The 19341-nt window shown below is 42.4% G+C and overlaps 1 protein-coding gene across 2 annotated transcripts in view; it reads left to right on the top strand.

Moving 5' to 3' along the window:
• Positions 1–19341, top strand: part of LOC117432958 (E3 ubiquitin-protein ligase TRIM47-like) — a 46330-nt gene that overhangs the window by 5534 nt on the left and 21455 nt on the right. For both annotated transcript variants that reach the window (XM_059016339.1, XM_059016338.1), the window contains exon 6: positions 11849–11884. In XM_059016339.1, coding sequence (XP_058872322.1) covers positions 11849–11884 — 36 coding nt within the window. The remainder of the gene's footprint in view (positions 1–11848; positions 11885–19341) is intronic.

The following is a 19341-nucleotide window of genomic DNA, read 5'->3' as shown; positions in this document are numbered from 1 at the left end:
GGGGGAGGGGCATTTGTTGCCTGTTTTTCCACTCAGACCTTTCTCTTCCTAAATATCTTGGTGTCCCTGAATAGATAATCATCCCATCTTTTAATACATGTACAATGCATATGAAACCAGATGGGGGGTAAAATGAACAGCTATCCCTCCCAGTCATCTTGTGCTGGTAGTAAATGTATATTGCAGTATCACTGCACTTGTGGGATGGATTGCTCATTACAATATTAGACAGATATTTGAAGAGTGGACGATATTCTATTGAAGATATTTAGTAAGCAAGGGGTCTGAGATGGTAAAATTGCAACACATACCCTGTAGGAACATTAACTCTTTGTGGTCCTATGTCGGACCCGGTCCGACATTGCAATTTTCCCTTTCCGGTCCAATGTCCGACATCATCAAAAAGTCGCAAGAAACAGGTAGTTTTTTCTCCGGTAAAAGCCAAGAAAACCGTTCAATGGCCGAGTGAGACCGATAGGAGCCGAAAGGAGGAGTGTGACAGGGTGGTGCAAGGGATGAGGCCCAGAGACAGACTGCAGTTCAAACAAAAGACTTATTAAATAAAATACACAAAATAAACAGGCACGAGGGCCAAACAAAAAGGTTCTTAAACACAAAAATTAAACACAAAGTAAAACTTACATAAATAAGGCTTCCAGGCTGAGCTATGCCTTCACTGGAATGCAAAAAAATCAAAAAACAGCACACAAAGAAAAGAAAACCCAGCAAGCAACACAAAATACCTCTCTACTGAGGAGCTGAGGCCTCCTTTTATGTCAGGTGGCTGGGTGCTGATTGATTGTTAATTACTCCCACCTGACACAATAAACCTGGGCAGGGAGGGGAATTTAACCCCATTCCTGCCAATATTTACAAGGGAGTTTCTCATGAATACAGATACAGCCCCGGCACCACATAGATAACACGGACAAAAACAAACAAGATAGCTGCTTCTGCATCCAGCGCTCAAAGAATATGACAGACATTTGCAGAGCGTTTTGAGATGTTATTGTAATAAAATAATGACTTGGATCGCATTATTGAGGAGTTTGATGATAAAACGAGTGATCAGGAGATGATTTATCGGTATGCACTATGACTATGAAGAGGTATGTGAAAAACACAGCGAACAAGGGGAGGGGCGGGGCTGGAGATGCAGTACTGAGTGTCCTGTTGATATGCAATGCCTTTTAGACCTGTTTTAATGTGAAAATAAAATACTTTTAAACAGCGCGTCTAAAATAAACTGCGTGTGTCAAAATAAATTGAACCTGACATGCCTGAGACACGCTGAATAAATGGACCGAAGGGTTAAGTGAACTGTAATTGTATGCACAGTTGCATTTGATTAGTTCCAATTGAAGAAGTTTGATAAGATTGAGGAATTATAATGAACAAAACAATCAAACAGCAAGAGGGTTTAATTATGAAGAAGGGAGGAAGAAGCAGGGAGGAGCGAGCATAAAGGAGGAAGGAGGGAGCATAGAGGGAGCAGGGAGGAGGGTTCATAGAGGAGGGAGCAGGGAGGAAGGAGAGAGGAGGGAGCAGGGAAAAGGGAGGAGGGAGGATGCAGCATGGAGCATGCAGGAGAGATGAATTGTGACGGGTTAAATTAGGTGTGATCCTTATTTTTCCAATTTAAACGTGATTCAAATGCGTTTGTCTCTAGACTGATGTGAACTGGGGGAACGCTAATCAAAGTTTATCAGTGTTTATATTTATGTCATGTAAACTAGATAACTCTGCTATTCAGAAGAAGCTTCTTTTTATACATGGGATATAAACAGAAAAACTGTGTCATGCAAGATATAGCAAAGTTATATTTAGAAAAACCACGATGTGAAACAACACAGAGCACAGAAATGACACATTTTTGCATTGTCGTTGAGACACTAATTACTCAATAACACCGTGTAACAAATTTTTTATTTTTTTTGGTTCTTGGGTAGTAAGTGTTATTTCCTAATTGCTTATGCCTCAAAAGTATAGAAAATGGCTATTATTCCCCACAAACTTTGCTTTTGTGACCAGGACAGTGATATTTTGAAATTTACCTATTTTCCAGAACATTCCAGATAGATTCAGTGCTGAGTAAACTTGGAGTAACTTCTAGAACTTACTTGAGCTTTCCAGTAATATAAATAGTAGTATAAATACAGGGGCCTTAAGCCCACCAGTTCAGTTTAGTTCCAGCTGCCTATGTGGATACATATCTGCATTTTTCTGAGATGGCATCAAGGTCATAGGAGACTTCAAAATGGTGGCATTCCTGATGGGTCTCCAAGGCGGTTTTACCAAGTTTCCCTGCTATCTTTGCCTTTGGGACAGCAGGGACACCAAGGCGCACTACCACAGGCGGGACTGGCCACAGCCGACCAAGTTCTCTGTGGGGAGGAACAACGTCAAGTGGGAGCCACTGGTGGACCCCCGGAAGGTGCTGATGCCACCACTGCACATCAAATTGGGCCTTATGAAACAATTTGTCAGAGCTCTAGACAAGGAGTCGGCAGCCTTCAAGTACCTTCAAGACTTCTTCCCTAAGCTGTCTGAGGCAAAGGTCAAAGCCGGTGTCTTCGTCGGACCACAGATAAAGAAGATCCTGGAGTGCAATGAATTCCCCAAGAAGCTCACTAGTAAGGAGAAAGCGGCTTGGAACAGCTTTGTCGCAGTGGTTTGGGGCTTCCTGGGCAATCACAAGGCCGAAAACTATGTGGAGCTGGTTGAGACTCTGGTGAAGAACTACGGCACAATGGGCTGTAGGATGTCCCTCAAAGTCCATATCCTTGATGCTCATCTTGATAAATTCAAGGAGAACATGGGAGCGTACTCGGAGGAGCAAGGCGAGCGCTTCCACCAGGATATACTGGACTTTGAACGCCGCTACCAAGGACAGTATAACGAGAACATGATGGGAGACTACATTTGGGGGCTGATTCGTGAAAGTGATTTACAGTATAATCGTAAATCTCGAAAAACTACTCACTTCTAAATCTTTTGTAGTCATTTTTGTATTACTTTAGTATAAATACATGTTAATTTGGATTCATATGTTGTTTTTTTCTGACTTTATGTGAACGAAAAGACACAAATTCGCCCGTTTTCTCATTGGAAATAGGTAAATTTCAAAATATCACTGTCCTGGTCACAAAAGCAAAGTTTGTGGGGAATAATAGCCATTTTCTATACTTTTGAGGCATAAGCAATTAGGAAATAACACTTACTACCCAGGAACAAAAATTGTGTTACATAGTGAATCATCAATTGAATTTGTAAAGGGGAGGAGAAAAGGACAAAAACACAGAAAAAAAAACTAATGTTAATCAGACGTGATACTCATACTTCCACAGAAAAGCATGCGCACCGCGAAGCAGTCTACACATTGGCCGACGCTTAACATGTGACAGTGCACCATGATGATATCACAAACAGTCATGTGACCCATAAAAGTGCATTTTATCCCACAGAATGTGTATTTTGTGCACAGAATTAGCATTTTGTCCCATAAAATATGCATTTCATCCCATAAAATGATAGCTATGTTAAATAATTTTGTGGGCGAAACTGATAACTTACTGCTCCTCTATAAATATCCAGAGAAATTAGCAGCCCAACGTGATGTAACCTCTTACATACAAAGCCAATCATTCAGTTTGGAGCAGATCAAAGTCTGAATAACAAACAGGCGAATAAGAAGCCAACTTCAGCCTCTTTTAATACAGCCTCTGTATCTTACAGGATCAGATATGACAGGCTCTGTATTAATAGAGGGGATCGTATCTTACAGGATCAGATATGACAGGCTCTGTATTAATAGAGGGGATCTATCTTACAGGATCAGATATGACAGGCTCTGCTGTATTAATTAATAGAAGGCATTGAATCTTATAGTATAATCACTGCATGTTGATTGGCCGAGCTTTCATTCTGTTCAGATTTCACTTTGGCATGCGTCACAAATCTCCGCCCAATTTCCTTTGTGTCATTGCTCATTGGTTGATCAAGAGAAGATTTTAGCAGTGCGCCATGAAAACCGCTTGTAACAGAGTACTGTTACAGTGTGCGTATCTGCTGAGAGAACGCGAGAGACACAGAGGGTTTGGATTTGAAACGCTGCTTAGGCATCCAGGCTTTATTAATATTAATTCATATTTTATTAAAGGCAGGCATTTGCCACCACTAGGGTACCTGGTATCCCTAGTGCAGAAGGATATATACAATCACACAAATTACACAAATACAAAACACAGTTCAAAAACAGCTAAGAAATAAAAGGTAGCCACAGGGAGGTTCCGCACCAGGAACCATGAAGTCCACGATCCCAGTTAAACACGCAGGGATCGTGCTGAAGCTCACCCTGGTTCCACACGCAGTCGTGAGGGTTCTCCTCCTTCACCTCCAGGCTATGCAGACAAAGCACCAAGCACACAAACAGCACAGAACAAAGAAATAATCTTTTTAGCCTCTTTTTAAAGGCAGGTGACCAGTGTTAATTGATTATCATTATACAACTGACACGTGGCCACCTGCTGCACATTCAGTTTCATTTGAGCCAGCGGGGCGGTCTAACCTCCCAGCCCTGCCATCCAGCACACACCTTGTTTTTACAAAGGTTACACATTTCTACTTACAATCATTAAACACAATATTTACAGGGGCAGCCTCCACCCTGCCACACAGCGGTATGGAGTAATTAAGCAACAATACATGATAGGGTGTGTGTTATCATGAGATATCACCACACCTTGGGTGCGTTGTGAGGCATGAGACCAAGTCGAGTCCATCAACTGCCCAAGAAGGTGATACCTCATGATAACACACAGACCCTGGAGGGTATTATTGCTAGTAAATGGGCCTGTGAGGGTGCTGTTGTTACATAATGAAGACTTTTTTCATAATGTTTTATTTGTGTAATCTTCCACTGAGTGAGAAAGTAGTTCCACTGTAAATAAAATTTTAGCTTAACAATAAAACATTTAAGTTTAAACCTTTTTGTATAACATTTTCATTTGTGGTTACTCATTTGACAGGAAGAAGGTGAAGTGATTTTTCTTTATCTTCTGTTGCAGTGAGTTTATCAATGTTTTCAGCTGTGGAACTTCTGTAGTAAGGATTGCTGTCATGATGACTGACTCAAGTGCTTTTCTTTACCCATCATCCTCCTGCTATTATCTTCATTACAGGAGGCTGTGTGGTCCAGTGGTTAAATAAACAGGCTTGTAACCAGGAGCTCCCTGGTTCAAGCCCAGCTCAGCCACTGACTCATTGTGTGACCCTGAGCAAGTCACTTAATCTCCTTGTGCTCTGTTTTTTGGGTGAGACGTTGTTGCAAGTGATTCTGCAGCTGATGCATAGTTCACACACCCTAGCTTGTAAAGCGCTTTATGATGGTAGTCCACTATGAAAGGCGCTATATAAAAATAAAGATTATTATTATATTCAGTACACATCTGTATTCTTTCATCCTCTAATTCAAGTTTGATCACGGGTATCGCACAAGAAACATGAACCCTTTGTGGCTGTCATGTAACAAAGCTGCCACCATCACAGGGTGAAAGACTCAAATCTGAGAGACCATCTGAGGTACTGACTTCATATCTGCATTTGCATAACACTGCCTGCTCAATGTTTCAGTTCCCTTGACAGTCTAGCTCAGGGGTGGCTAACCCTGGACCTGTAGAGCCACAGTCCAGCAGGTTTTAGAAGTAACCCTTAAATCATCCATTTCTAAAGAATGCAAGTTTTTGATCAATTTAGCAGCTTCATGTGTTCAATTAAATCCAGAGTGGTCAGCTCTGGTCTAGGAGAGCTACAGGGGGTTCAGGTTTTCATTCAAATTATCTATAAAATACTAAAATGAACAAATGAGCTGCTAAACTAGTCAAAATGAAATTGTTCCAAGTTTTCAGGAATTGATTTTTTTAGGGGTTACCTGTAAAACCTGCTGTATTGTGGCTCTCCAGGGACAAGGGCTGACCACCCTCCCCCCACCCTCTTCAATCAGGTTTACTGTAGCCCCCTACTGCAGACCCCGACTCGAATCACTTCTGAAAAACCATTTAAATCAATTCCAATTCCTTTTATTGCACAGGCTGTATTGAAAACACACATATATACACCTTATCAAACTGTGGGTACTAATGGGGTATTTATTACTTATGACAATAAAGGGACCTCCAGAAAACTGTAGGGAGATATTAACTGTATTGATTATTCATCATCTGTTTTATAAATTATTTCTTAGTGGGAATATTTAATAAAGTGTAAGTAGTCTGGTTATGGTGACATCAGCAATTATATCAGAGGAAACCGAAACACTGTTGATGTTATTGTTTTCATCATTATTCTTGGATGTAGTTCCTACTATTGACAAAATAACAATTGTGTTTATTTGAACATGAAAACCTTTTTCAATATCGCTCTCTGAAAACAATAGAGATTTACTCGTTACCAGAAACTACCAATAATTACTCATATCCAGATTCAATAATTTGTGGTTGTTCAACCTGAATGAATGATTCAGTTCTGAGAATCCTTTCTTAGAAAGATGGTATTTATTAAGCATGCAATCAAAATACGTTCGGAAATCACACAAAACAGTTAATATCACATTGCAATAAAAACCGAGGTTTTAAACAACAATTTGCCAATGAAATATTAGCACATACTGACACTATAACAAGGAATCGCACAAGACCTGAATAGATATTTAAGTATTGTTGCCTAGTGTAGAAAGCAGTTGAGTTTCAGCGTGCGGTTCCCTTGTGTTTCTTCGAGTGTCGGGGCCTCTGATCTAGATGGGTTCATGCTGAGAGCTGAAAGCTGATGGTTCCAGGCACGATCTTGTACTTTCTTTTATTTATTTATTTATCTGAGAGAGCGCAGTTGTAATTGACAGTGGGATTTATACTCTTTAGACAAAGATTTTTTTTTTATTTCCCACGGCTGCTCTGATTGGCTGGTTTGTGTCTGGATTGGCGTGCAATCTTGATTCTTCGCCCCCCCCCCCCCGTTGTCTCTTGCCTGATTAGTTCTTTATCATAATTTAGAAAGGGGACATTTTTAAACGTACATAACGTTTGATAAATCTTTCTTTTTATTCAGAATTCCCGTTATTTTTACCATAAGAAATTACATTTCTTTAGACTCCAAATATGTCGGGATGTGACTTTGGTTAGACATTTCAAACAGTATAAAACCTGCTGGACTGTGGCTGTCCAGGGAAGAGGGTTGGCCATCCCAGGTATAGCTGAAACAGCGCCACCAACTGGTTAGGGGTCTGTGTGATTCCAGGCAGAGACTTCCTTCCTCGTCTCCAGGATTCAGTAACTTAGTAACTCTGATTTAAAAGATGCGACTAGCTTGAAAGTGTGAAAGAAGCTTTATCTTCTGTCCTGGGTTACAGTGGTGAGGGGACATACAAACATATCAATACATCACTCAATTAATACTAAACAATATTAAAGTGATCTTTTTATTTTGAAATGAAACAATGTTTTGAAATGGAGCTCTGCTGTTATAAATCACTTGTTGGGCTGATTTTTTTTGTTATAAATCACTAAACACAGTGGTTGGGCTGATATTTTTTAAATTTCATTTTTACTGCATGAAGGCAAACTCGGATATTTCTTTACAAGACATACTAGGAGGGGTGTGAGGAAGCTGCTCCTGAACTTTATCACAACATAATTAAAATAACCACAGACTTTCGTTTCTCCATTCCCATTAATAATAGCCCTCACAGACAGCTTGCAAATAAACATTATAATAGCATTAACGTGTACCTGTTAAAATCCTGTCTGGTACAGTTGTTGGTAAAAGAATGTCATTCATTTACTTCCCTGTTCTGGCTGTTGTGGGCGGCGTCGGGTTTTGTCCTGGGACTGGAGCGGAGGACAGAGAAAAAGGGGGCAAAGAGGTTACTTGTTTGTGTAAAAAACTGAGTTATTTTTGGAATAAGGTGCACATTATTTCGAGAGTAATAGGCGGGGTGATCAACTTTAAGCAAATATACCTATAAATGAGAAAAAAGGTTTATTATTAAAAAGAAAGTATTACTTACCATATAGCTCATGAGTAAAGCCGGAGCGCAGAGTGAGGGCATGTTTAGCAGGGGAGTGTAGAGCGAGGGCATGTTTAGCAGGGGAGTGCAGAGTGAGGGCATGTTTAGCAGGGGAGTGCAGAGCGAGGGCATGTTTGACAGGGGAGTGCAGAGCGAGGGCATGTTTAGCAGGGGAGTGCAGAGCGAGGGCATGTTTAGCAGGGGAGTGCAGAGCGAGGGCATGTTTAGCAGGTGAGTGCAGAGCGAGGGCATGTTTAGCAGGGGAGCGCAGAGCGAGGGCATGTTTAGCAGGGGAGTGCAGAGCGAGGGCATGTTTAGGAGGGGAGTGCAGCGCGAGGGCATGTTTAGCAGGGGAGTGCAGAGCGAGGGCATGTTTAGGAGGGGAGTGCAGAGCGAGGGCATGTTTAGCAGGTGAGTGCAGAGCGAGGGCATGTTTAGCAGGGGAGTGCAGAGCGAGGGCATGTTTAGCAGGGGAGTGCAGAGCGAGGGCATGTTTAGCAGGTGAGTGTGCACATAACCAGGGCTAAAATAGAAGTGAGTGTGCCCAATGTTAGTGCATAGAGATAGTTATAGTATACTCCAAGGGGAGGAGCCATAACCAGGTGGGGAATTCCGAGAGCACAGAGGGCACATTAGGCCCCTCTGCAATACTGGCTCTCACTGCAGCACTGGCCCTGCCCTGAGCTGGTGTAATCGCCCTTAACAAACTATTACACACAAAAGGGTAGTGAGACATTTTGTAATTCTCGGTTTGTTTTCCATCATCCATATTTCAGTTACTGAAACACTGTTTGTGCAGCGCTTGGAAAATTTGCAGCTTTTCAGAAAGAACCCTTTACACAAGCTGTTTAATTTTTTTTTTTTCACAGTAAAACAGGTTTTACATATTAGTGCATACCGAAAAATCATCTCCTGATCACTCGTTTTATCACCAAACTCCTCAATAATTTTATTACTATAACATCTCAAAAAGCTCTGCAAATGTCCGTTATATTCTTTGAGTGCTGGATGCAGAAGCAGCTATCTTGTTTATGTCAGTGTTATCTCTGTGGTGCAGGGGCCATGTGTATTGCTCAGATCCGCCCCTTTTTTTTCAGCTTTTCTCTGCCTTTTTCTGGAGAAAAAAACATTCGAGACCTGTGCTTGACGTCTTTTTGATGATGTCGGACAGGGTCCAACATAGGACCGGAAAGGAAAAATTGCAATGTCGGACCAGGTCCGACATAGGACAACAAAGAGTTAATGTTTTATACATTTCATATTTGTATATTTTACTTCCAATATTTTAAGTCATATTTAAACAAAGGCTTGTTATTCAAAGCGTGTACCATATAGATCAACTTAGACAAACAATAGTAATCATAAAAGCATAAAGAAGGACTGCAAAGTTAGCACTAAAATGTCATCTATTTTAATAGCATAAAAACATACATAGTCGATTTTACGACGTACCATTTCTCCATAAGCTTACAAAAAAGTGTGTGTATCCAACATTGAAAAAACTGTAAAAAAAAAAAAGCAGCTCAATTTAAATTAAACTTCAACACAGTGCACAAGATTCCATTTTTCATTTCATTCACTCCTCTATTGTTGGCAGGAAACAAAATATGTCCAGAACGAAAAAAACTTTATTTTTTTCATTAAAAGTCAAAGCCGTTGTCTGATACAATACTAGTTCCCAGCGTCCCTCCCCTTAACAACGGCGCTTGTGCCTTAACATGAAATAATAGACTTTATTTCCCAGCGTCCCTCTCTTTCATGGCTTCTCGGTTCAGCTCGCTTGAATAACTTTAATTACAGATGTCTGACATCTTATTCGCCGTCCTTTTTGATTAATAAATAGTAGGTACGCGTTTTTACGCGGTGCCTTAATCACACAGGCTATTCACTTCACTGAAATAATCTGTGTTATGTTTTTCTGATTTACATTTAATTTTTTTTCTGATTTCCATTTTTACCGATTTAAAAAAAAAAAAAAAAAAAATTTAATTAGGTTTATTTAAATGAACTTGTGCACACTGCAGGCAAGGTGAACAACACAAAACCGTAAACCTACAGGCTTCTGCTTTTTCCATTTGGTTTAAGTTCATGTTCATTGGATTAAGAGTATTGTTTTATCTAATTGTATTGAAAAATAGTATTGTTAACTTTAAAAACGGGTTGTATTTGTTTTTAGTGCTGTGTGGGGGCGCTCCGAAACAAACAGATAGGCAGGGAGCCGAGTGGTAAAAAAAAGAAACAACGGTTTCATAACTTAACGTTTAAACGTTGAAACCTTTAAAGCCCTACCCAACACCAGGGTCGGGTGCGATTTTGTTTACTCGGTAAAACACAAACTGTCAATTACCATTAAAGAGGCTCTCTTTGGTACTAAAAATCATTGTTTGTCATTCCTGTTGCGTCGATTGGCTGCCCCCAGTAGCACATGACATGGCTTGCAGAGCACAGAAGCAGACACGTGACCCGCATCGAAGGGGTTTCTTTAGATCATTCTTAAAAGTCAGAGTAATGGATTTGTTTATGAAGGACGTGAAAGAAAATCTTAAGAAAAAACGAATTCCACAAACAAAAGCTCACAGAAAAATGCAAGTCTGCAGTGTGGGAATCATTTGTTGTTATTGTGGACAAAGAAGGAAAACAAGTTTTGCAAAACAGAAATTTTACATCTCAGTTCCATTTGCTCTTGGGTTAAGTTTGTAATAAAATCACGCATTTACGAGATCGTACTTCAGTTCATTTGATTTTCAGATAATGTATTTATCTTTTTATCTTTTACACAAACATATTATATATTTAATTTTGTTCATGATGGAATAAACACTGATAATAAAACTACAATAGAAAGTTGTAGATATCGAGTCACTCTTCTTTCCCCTATCTATCTCCCTCTGGGACATTCAAATTCCATCTAACTATTACTAATTTTACACCTGTTGCCTGCTCGGGCAGTACCGGACAGACTCCAGGTAAAACCGCTTCTTTATACCTTCTCTTTCCAAGCCCCTTTCCTTCGGGGTATAACAGAGCTCTGGTGTTCTCTCAGCGTGCTCTGCCCCAGCGTAATAATCTCAGCTGCATGCTGTCAGAATTCAGCAATCCTCTGGGGACACTCCTGTCAATACACTTCCTACATGAGAGAGAAGGACACGGAACAGTGACTCTTTAATTGGCTCTCAATCCTGCACGTCTCCACGCCCCGACCAATCATAGAGCGCCAGCTAGCGCACCTCCACCTGGCTTGTGCATCAACACCATGATTGACAAGTGGAGCCCTACAGGGTTTTTTGACCCCCCCTGCAGCTCATGCATGCGCCCGACAGCCAGCACAGATCTCCCCTGCCACAGCAAGTCATAATCGTTACTTGTGCAGAAGGGAGGCTTGCCCATGACAATGGCTTACAAAAAGCATAACTCCACCTCTACCTCAGTTATGTAGCCCTGCCTGCCTTCTAAATATGACATACAGTAAAATCATTTCACCCCCACGCTCTATACAGGACTCACGGGAGCACAGAGGGCACATTAGGCCCCCCTGCAATACTAGCCGTGCTCTGAGCTGGTATACTCACCCTTAACAAACTATTACACATCAACAGGGAAGTCATTTTCTTTTCATTCTTTGAAAAATGTTGTAATTCTCAGTTTGTTTTCCTTCATACATTTTTCAGGTACCGAAACACTGTTCGCTCAGCGCTGTGAAAATGTGCTTTTCAGGGAGATGGCGGCTTTCAGCAGTCAGTGCAGTTCTATTTAAATTACTGACCGTTCCTTTTTTTCTTCTTCTTACAGCTCCCCAGGCGCCCGTCCCCGTTAACCGCTCTTCAGGTAAGTACATTGTTTTTATTCTTTACATTTTTCTCTTTTGTTTATACCAGGGATGCATATTGGTTAAAATCACATTTTACAGTCACGATAGGTATGCGGTTGTTGTTTTAAAACAAAAGTCATGTTTTAATGTCCACGTAGTCTCAAGCAAGGCTGTATTGTTTATAGGATGGGACTTGCAGCGTCCACATATCTGAAGCTTGTCCTTTCATATTTAATTCAAGATTTTATTTTTCTTCTCATAGCTCATAATTTGTTTGAGATACAGAACCAGCTTCATATTTAAATATTTTGAAATCTCCTTAGGACAGATCTTAACAGTACCTTTATCTTTATCTGTGACCTCATGTGGCTGCCATATATGGTCCATGTGACTTTGTGGTTTCCAGATGACAGGTAACAAATGATCTTCATATTCAGAACACAGCTGTATTCTGTGATCCTCTAGTTCAAGTTTGATCACGGGTATCGCACAAGAAACATGAACCCTTTGTGGCTGTCATGTAACAAAACTGCCATCATCACAGGGTCAAAGACTCAAACCTGAGAGACCATCTGAGGTACTGACTTCATATCTGCATTTGCATAACACTGCCTGCTCAGTGTTTCAGTGCCCTTGACAGTCTAGCTCAGGGGTGGCTAACCCTGGACCTGTAGAGCCACAGTCCAGCAGGTTTTATAGGTAACCCTTAAATCATCCATTTCTGAAGAATGCAAGTTTTTGATCAATTTAGCAGCTTCATGTGTTCAGTTAAATCAGGAGTGGTCAGCTCTGGTCTAGGAGAGCTGCAGGGGGTTCAGGTTATCATTCAAATTATCTCTAAATTACTTAAATGAACAAATGAGCTGCTTAACTAGTCAAAATGAAATTGTTCCAAGTCTTCAGAAATTTATGATTTTAGGGGTTCCCTGTAAAACCTGCTGGATTGTGGCTCTCCAGGGACAAGGGCTGGCCACCCCCCAGTATAGTTTAAATAGCGCCCCCCACTGGTCAGGGGCTCACGTTTGTTAAAATGATCTTCTCACAGTGGCAACAAATTACTTACATTTAAGTCACTCCTGTTTGTTAGTCAATTAAATTGGTTTCAAATGAAAGCAGTTGAACAAAAAGTGTCTCTGGTAAACCTTCTTCAATAAGGTTTACTGTAGCCCCCTACTGCAGACCAAGACTCGAATCACTTCTGAATAACCCTTTAAATCAATTGCAATTCCTTTTATTGCACAGGCTGTATTGAACACACATATATACACCTTGTCAAACTGTGGGTACTAATGGGGTATTTATTACTTATGACAATAAAGGGACCTCCAGAAAACTGTAGGGAGATATTAACTGTATTGATTATTCATCATCTGTTTTATTAGTTATTTCTTAGTGGGAATATTTAATAAACTGTAAGTAGTCTGGTTATGGTGACATCAGCAATTATATCAGTGGAAACCGATACACTGTTGATGTTATTATTTTGATCATTATTCTTGGATGTAGTTCCTACTATTGCCAAAATAACAATTGTGTTTATTTTAACATGAAAACAAGAGATTTAGACGTTACCAGAAACTACCAATAATTACTCATATCCAGATTCAATAATCTGTGGTTGTTCAACCTGAATGAATGATTCAGTTCTGAGAATCCTTTCTTAGAAAGATGGTATTTATTAAGCATGCAATCAAAATACGTTCGGAAATCACACAAAACAGTTAATATCACATTGCAATAAAAACCGAGGTTTAAATAACAATTTGCCAATTAAATATTAGCACATACTGACACCATAACAAGGAATCGCACAAGACCTGAATAGATATTTAAGTATTGTTGCCTAGTGTAGAAAGCCGTTGAGTTTCAGTGTGTGGTTCCCTTGTGTTTCTCAGAGTGTCGGAGCCTCTGATCTGGATGGATTCATGCTGAGAGCTGAAAGCTGATGGTTCCAGGCACGATCTTGTACTTTCTTTTATTTATTTATTTATACGAGAGAGCGCAGTTGTAATTGACAGTGGGATTTATACTCTTTAGACAAAGATTTTTTTTTTATTTCCCGCGGCCGCTCTGATTGGCTGGTTTGTGTCTGGATTTCCGTGCCATCTTGAAAGTGTGAAAGGAGCTTTATCTTCAGTCCTGGGTTACAGTGGTGAGGGGACATTTGAAACATATCTCAAACATATCAATACATCACTCAATTAATACTAAACAATATTAAAGTGATCTTTATATTTTGAAATGAAACAATGTTTTGAAATGGAGCTCTGCTGTTATAAATCACTGGTTGGGCTGATTTTTTTAAAATCTCATTTTTACTGCATAAAGACAAACTCGGATATTTCTTTACAAGACATACTAGGAGGAGTGTGAGGAAGCTGCTCCTGAACTTCATCACAACATAATTAAAATAACCACAGAGTTTTGTTTCTCCATTCCCATTAATAATAGCCCTCATGGACAGCTTGCAAATAAACATTATAATAGCATTAACGTGTACCTGTTAAAATCCTGTCTGGTACAGTTGTTTGTAAAAGAATGTCATTCATTTACTTACCTGTTCTGGCTGTTTTGGGTGGCATCGGGTTAGTAGAGCGGAGGAGAGAGAAAATAGGTAAAGAGAGGTTAATTGTTTGTGTAAAAAACTGAGTTATTTTTGGAATAAGGTGCACAATATTTCGAGAGTAATAGGCGGGGTAATCAAGTTTAAGCAAATATACCTGTAAATGAGAGAAAAGGTTTATTATTAAAAAAGAAAGTATTACTTACCGTATAGCTCATGAGTAAAGCCGGAGCGCAGCGCGAGGGCATGTTTAGCAGGGGAGTGCAGCGCGAGGGCATTTTTGGCAGGGGAGTGCAGAGCGAGGGCATGTTTAGCAGGGGAGTGCAGAGCGAGGGCATGTTTAGCAGGGGGGTGCAGAGCGAGGGCATGTTTAGCAGGGGAGTGCAGCGCGAGGGCATTTTTGGCAGGGGAGTGCAGAGCGAGGGCATGTTTAGCAGGGGAGTGCAGAGCGAGGGCATGTTTAGAAGGGGAGTGCAGAGCGAGGGCATGTTTAGGAGGGGAGTGCAGAGCGAGGGCATGTTTAGCAGGGGGGTGCTGAGCGAGGGCATGTTTAGCAGGGGAGTGCAGAGCGAGGGCATGTTTAGCAGGGGGGTGCAGAGCGAGGGCATGTTTAGCAGGGGGGTGCAGAGCGAGGGCATGTTTAGCAGGGGGGTGCAGAGCGAGGGCATGTTTAGCAGGGGGGTGCAGAGCGAGGGCATGTTTAGCAGGGGGGTGCAGAGCGAGGGCATGTTTAGCAGGGGGGTGCAGAGCGAGGGCATGTTTAGCAGGGCAGTGCAGAGCGAGGGCATGTTTAGTAGGGGAGTGCAGAGCGAGGGCATGTTTAGCAGGGGAGTGCAGAGCGAGGGCATGTTTAGCAGGGGAGTGCAGATCGAGGGCATGTTTAGCAGGGGAGTGCAGAGCGAGGGCATGTTTAGCAGGGGAGTGCAGAGCGAGGGCATGTTTAGCAGGTGAGTGCAGAGCGAGGGCATGTTTAGCAGGTGAGTGCAGAGCGAGGGCATGTTTAGCAGGTGCGTGTGCACATAACCAGGCCTAAAATAGATGGGAGTGTGCCCAATGTTAGTGCTCAGAGATATAGTTTTAGTATAGTCCAAAGTGGAGGAGCCATAACCAGGTGGGGGAGATACGAGAACACAGAGGGCACATTAGGCCCCTCTGCAATACTGGCTCTCACTGCAGCACTGGCCCTGCCCTGAGCTGGTGTAATCACCCTTAACAAACTATTACACACAAAAGGGTAGTGAGACATTTTGTAATTCTCGGTTTGTTTTCCATCATCCATATTTCAGGTACTGAAACACTGTTTGTGCAGCGCTTGGAAAATTTGCAGCTTTTCAGAGAAAACCCTTTACACACGATGTTTAAAAGTATTTTGTTTTCACATTAGAACAGGTCTAAAAGGCATTGCATATCAACAGGACACTCAGTACCGCATCTCCAGCCCCGCCCCACCCCTTGTTCGCTGTGTTTTTCACATAACTCTTCATAGTCCATACTGATAAATCATCTCCTCATCACTCGTTTTATCATCAAACTCCTCAATAACGCGATCCAAGTCGCCATTTTATTAGTATAATATCTCAAAAAGCTCTGCAAATATCTGATGTTCTTTGAGTGCTGGATGCAGAAGCAGTTATCTTGTTTGTTTATGTCCGTGTTATCTCTGTGGTACCGGGCGATGTGTATTCCTCAGATCCGCGCGTCCCTCTCTGTCATGGCTTCTCTGCTCAGCTTGCTTGAATCACTGTTGAACACACACACAACTATTGTCAAATAAAACAGTGCAAGTACTTTCTAAATGACATTTTATTCACCGTTCTTTTGATAAATTAATAGTAGGTACGTGTTTTACTTTTCGTGTTAGTGTTTTACTTTGTGGCGTGAATGGAGTCGTCAGGTGCCTTAATCACACAGGCTATTCACTTTACTGAAAGACTAAGACTAGGGCCCTATAAAATCTGTGTTATGTTTTTTCTGATTTCCATTTTTACCGATTAAAAAAATTAAATATTTTAATTAGGTTTATTTAAATGAACTTATGCACACTGCAGGCAAGACGAACAACACAAAACCGTAAACCTACAGGCTTCTGCTTTTTCCATTTGGTTTGAGTTCATGTTAAGAGTATTGTTTTATCGAATTGTATTGAAAAATAGTATTGTTAACTTTAAAAACGGGTTGTATTTGTTTTTAGTGCAGTGTGGGGGCGCTCCGAAACAAACAGATAGGCAGGGAGCCGAGTGGTAAAAAAACTAAAACAAAAAACAACGGTTTCATAACTTTTCGTTTTGAAATTAATCAATTCTATATTTACTGCTATGCCCATGGTTTCACTACCATAACTCTTCTGTATGTGAACATTGGGATCTTATTCTTCAAAAGTGACAGTACTATAGTACTCTGTGTGAGGAGTGCGTTTTATGTTTTACAGACATTAAAAAGAGTCTGCAACATTGTCTAATTGTTTACGTCCTTAAAAAGGTTTCTATTTATTTTCCATGATTACATTTATTGAACACATCCGAACAGTGAATTATTTTCACTGATTCAGCCCTTCTCTATGTGTATTCCTTACAGAATACCCCGCCTCATTTATAACCCAGCTACAGAAACGATAGGTTGCGGATGCAACCCCGGTTCCCTGAAAGAGAAAATAACCATCAACATGAGATATTGCCGTCAGGCAGCACCGGTAGGCTGAGCTTTTATAGCAAAGCTGCCGATAGGCCCCCACGCCAGCTGCAGTGTAAGCCCGCCCCCCTGGGAGCTTACTTAACTGCGCGCGCGGGGATGCACTTCCTCTTTTGCTCTTCAGGCCGTGAAGGCTACCGGAGCGACCTCGCAGCTTGATGGTTATTTTCTCTTTCAGGGAACCGGGGTTGCATCCGCAACCTATCGTTCCCTTTCAAGTCGAAAATAACCATCAACATGGGATACAGTGTACCCTAGCTGTCGCGAGGGAGGATTCTCGGCAGTAGGACAGACTTACGTCATAACGCAACTGCGTAGGCAGTACATCTAGGCATATGCGGAGCTGCGCCTCAGCGTCTATGCTCGTAATGACACCTGTCTTAAAGGTGGAACAGTCAACACCATGCTATCAACCACTCTATACGTCCGCATCCTGAGGCGTCGTAGAGTGTAAAACAGATGCTCCAAACAGTGGAGCAGAGGAATCCAGTACATTTAACCTGTAAAACCTCATGAAAGTATGCGGCGTAGCCCAACTGGCTGCCGCGCAAATATCAGACACCGGCACCCCTCGAAAGAGGGCCCAGGATGTCGCCATACCCCTGGTAGAATGCGCCTTCAACTGCCCTGGTGGTGGAAGGCCTGCAGATTCATACGCTAATTTAATAGCATCCACTATCCAGTGGGAAAGGCGCTGTTTAGACAGCGGCTGACCCAAAGATCTAGAACCATGGCATATGAACAACTGTTCTGTCTGCCTCACAGTCTTTGTACGGTCAATATAACACCTCAATGCCCTCACGGGGCAGAGCATGTGTAACCGCTCTTCCTCTGGGGAAGAAAAAGGAGGAGGATGGAACGCCATCAACTCGACTGACTGGTTCATGTGGAACGGGGATATAACCTTTGGTAAAAAGGCCGGATTAGGGCGCATGGAGACCTTAGAACCGTCTCCTGCAAAACGAGTACAAGAAGGATGCACTGAAAGTGCATGTAACTCGCTCACGCGTTTTGCTGATACCACAGCCAGCAAAAATGCAGTCTTAATAGATATGAGCTTCATATCCACGCTGTGGAGAGGCTCAAACGGTGCCTTGGTAAGGGCTTCTAGCACCACATCAAGGCTCCACGACGGTAAACTGGTCGTTCTTGGAGGCCGCAAGCGTCTTGCGCCTTTCAGAAACTGAGATGCCAAAAAATGGCAACCAGGTGATAAACCGTCAATGCGTACATGACAAGCCGAAATGGCGGCTAAATACACTTTAAGTGTAGAAGGAGATTTCCCGTCATCCAGCAGTTTCTGTAGAAACTGCAATATTACTGCCATGGGACAGGAGACTGGGTCGTGGCTCTCAGCCAGACACCAACTCTGAAACAACTGCCACTTATACGCATACTGCGACCTAGTAGAGGGCGCTCTCGCACTCTGGATGGTCGATATAACTGCAGTCGAAAGCCCTAAGGCTGACAGGCGCTCCCGCTCAGGGGCCAAACCCATAACTGCATGAGTTTGGGGTTCGGATGCCAAAGCTCTCCTTGAGCTTGGGACAACAGGTCCGCTCGCAGAGGGAGCTCCCTCGGGCGACCGTGCAGTAATTGCACTAGACTCGGGAACCATATTCTCCGAGGCCACCGAGGAGCGATCAGAATCACTGTCGCTCGCTCTACCCTGACCTTCTCCAAGAAGGCGGGGAGCATCGGAATCGGTGGAAAGGCATACAGGAGCCCTGGCGGCCATTCGTGAGCCAGTGCATCCACCCCCAGGGGGCTGTCGAGGTCCTTCACCGAGAACCATAGGGGACAGTGCGTGGTCTCTCGCGAAGCGAAGAGATCGACTTGCGCTGTGCCGAACCATTCCCAGATGCGCTCTACCACCCGAGGGTGAAGACGCCATTCGCCCGCAAGAGGACCTCCTCTGGACAGGAGATCCGCTGCGTAATTGACTCTGCCCGGCAGATGAACTGCACGCAGAGAGGCTAAACGCGGTTGAGCCCAGAGCAACAGCCGCATTACCATCCGGTGAAGACCGGGGGACCGCAATCCGCCCTGGCGATTGATATACGCCACTACTGTGGTGTTGTCTGACCGCACTAACACGTGCTTGTCTAGAAGCACTGGCAAGAAGTGCCGAAGGGCGAGGTCCACTGCTCTGAGTTCCAGAGCGTTGATGTGGGCTGACCTCCAAGGTCCTGACCACACTCCACGGGTCCCTGTCCCGTTCCA

This window comes from Acipenser ruthenus, chromosome 52 (assembly GCF_902713425.1).
Source record: "Acipenser ruthenus chromosome 52, fAciRut3.2 maternal haplotype, whole genome shotgun sequence".
NCBI classification, from domain to species: Eukaryota; Metazoa; Chordata; class Actinopteri; order Acipenseriformes; family Acipenseridae; genus Acipenser; species Acipenser ruthenus.
This window is presented reverse-complemented; position numbering and strand designations above follow the sequence as displayed.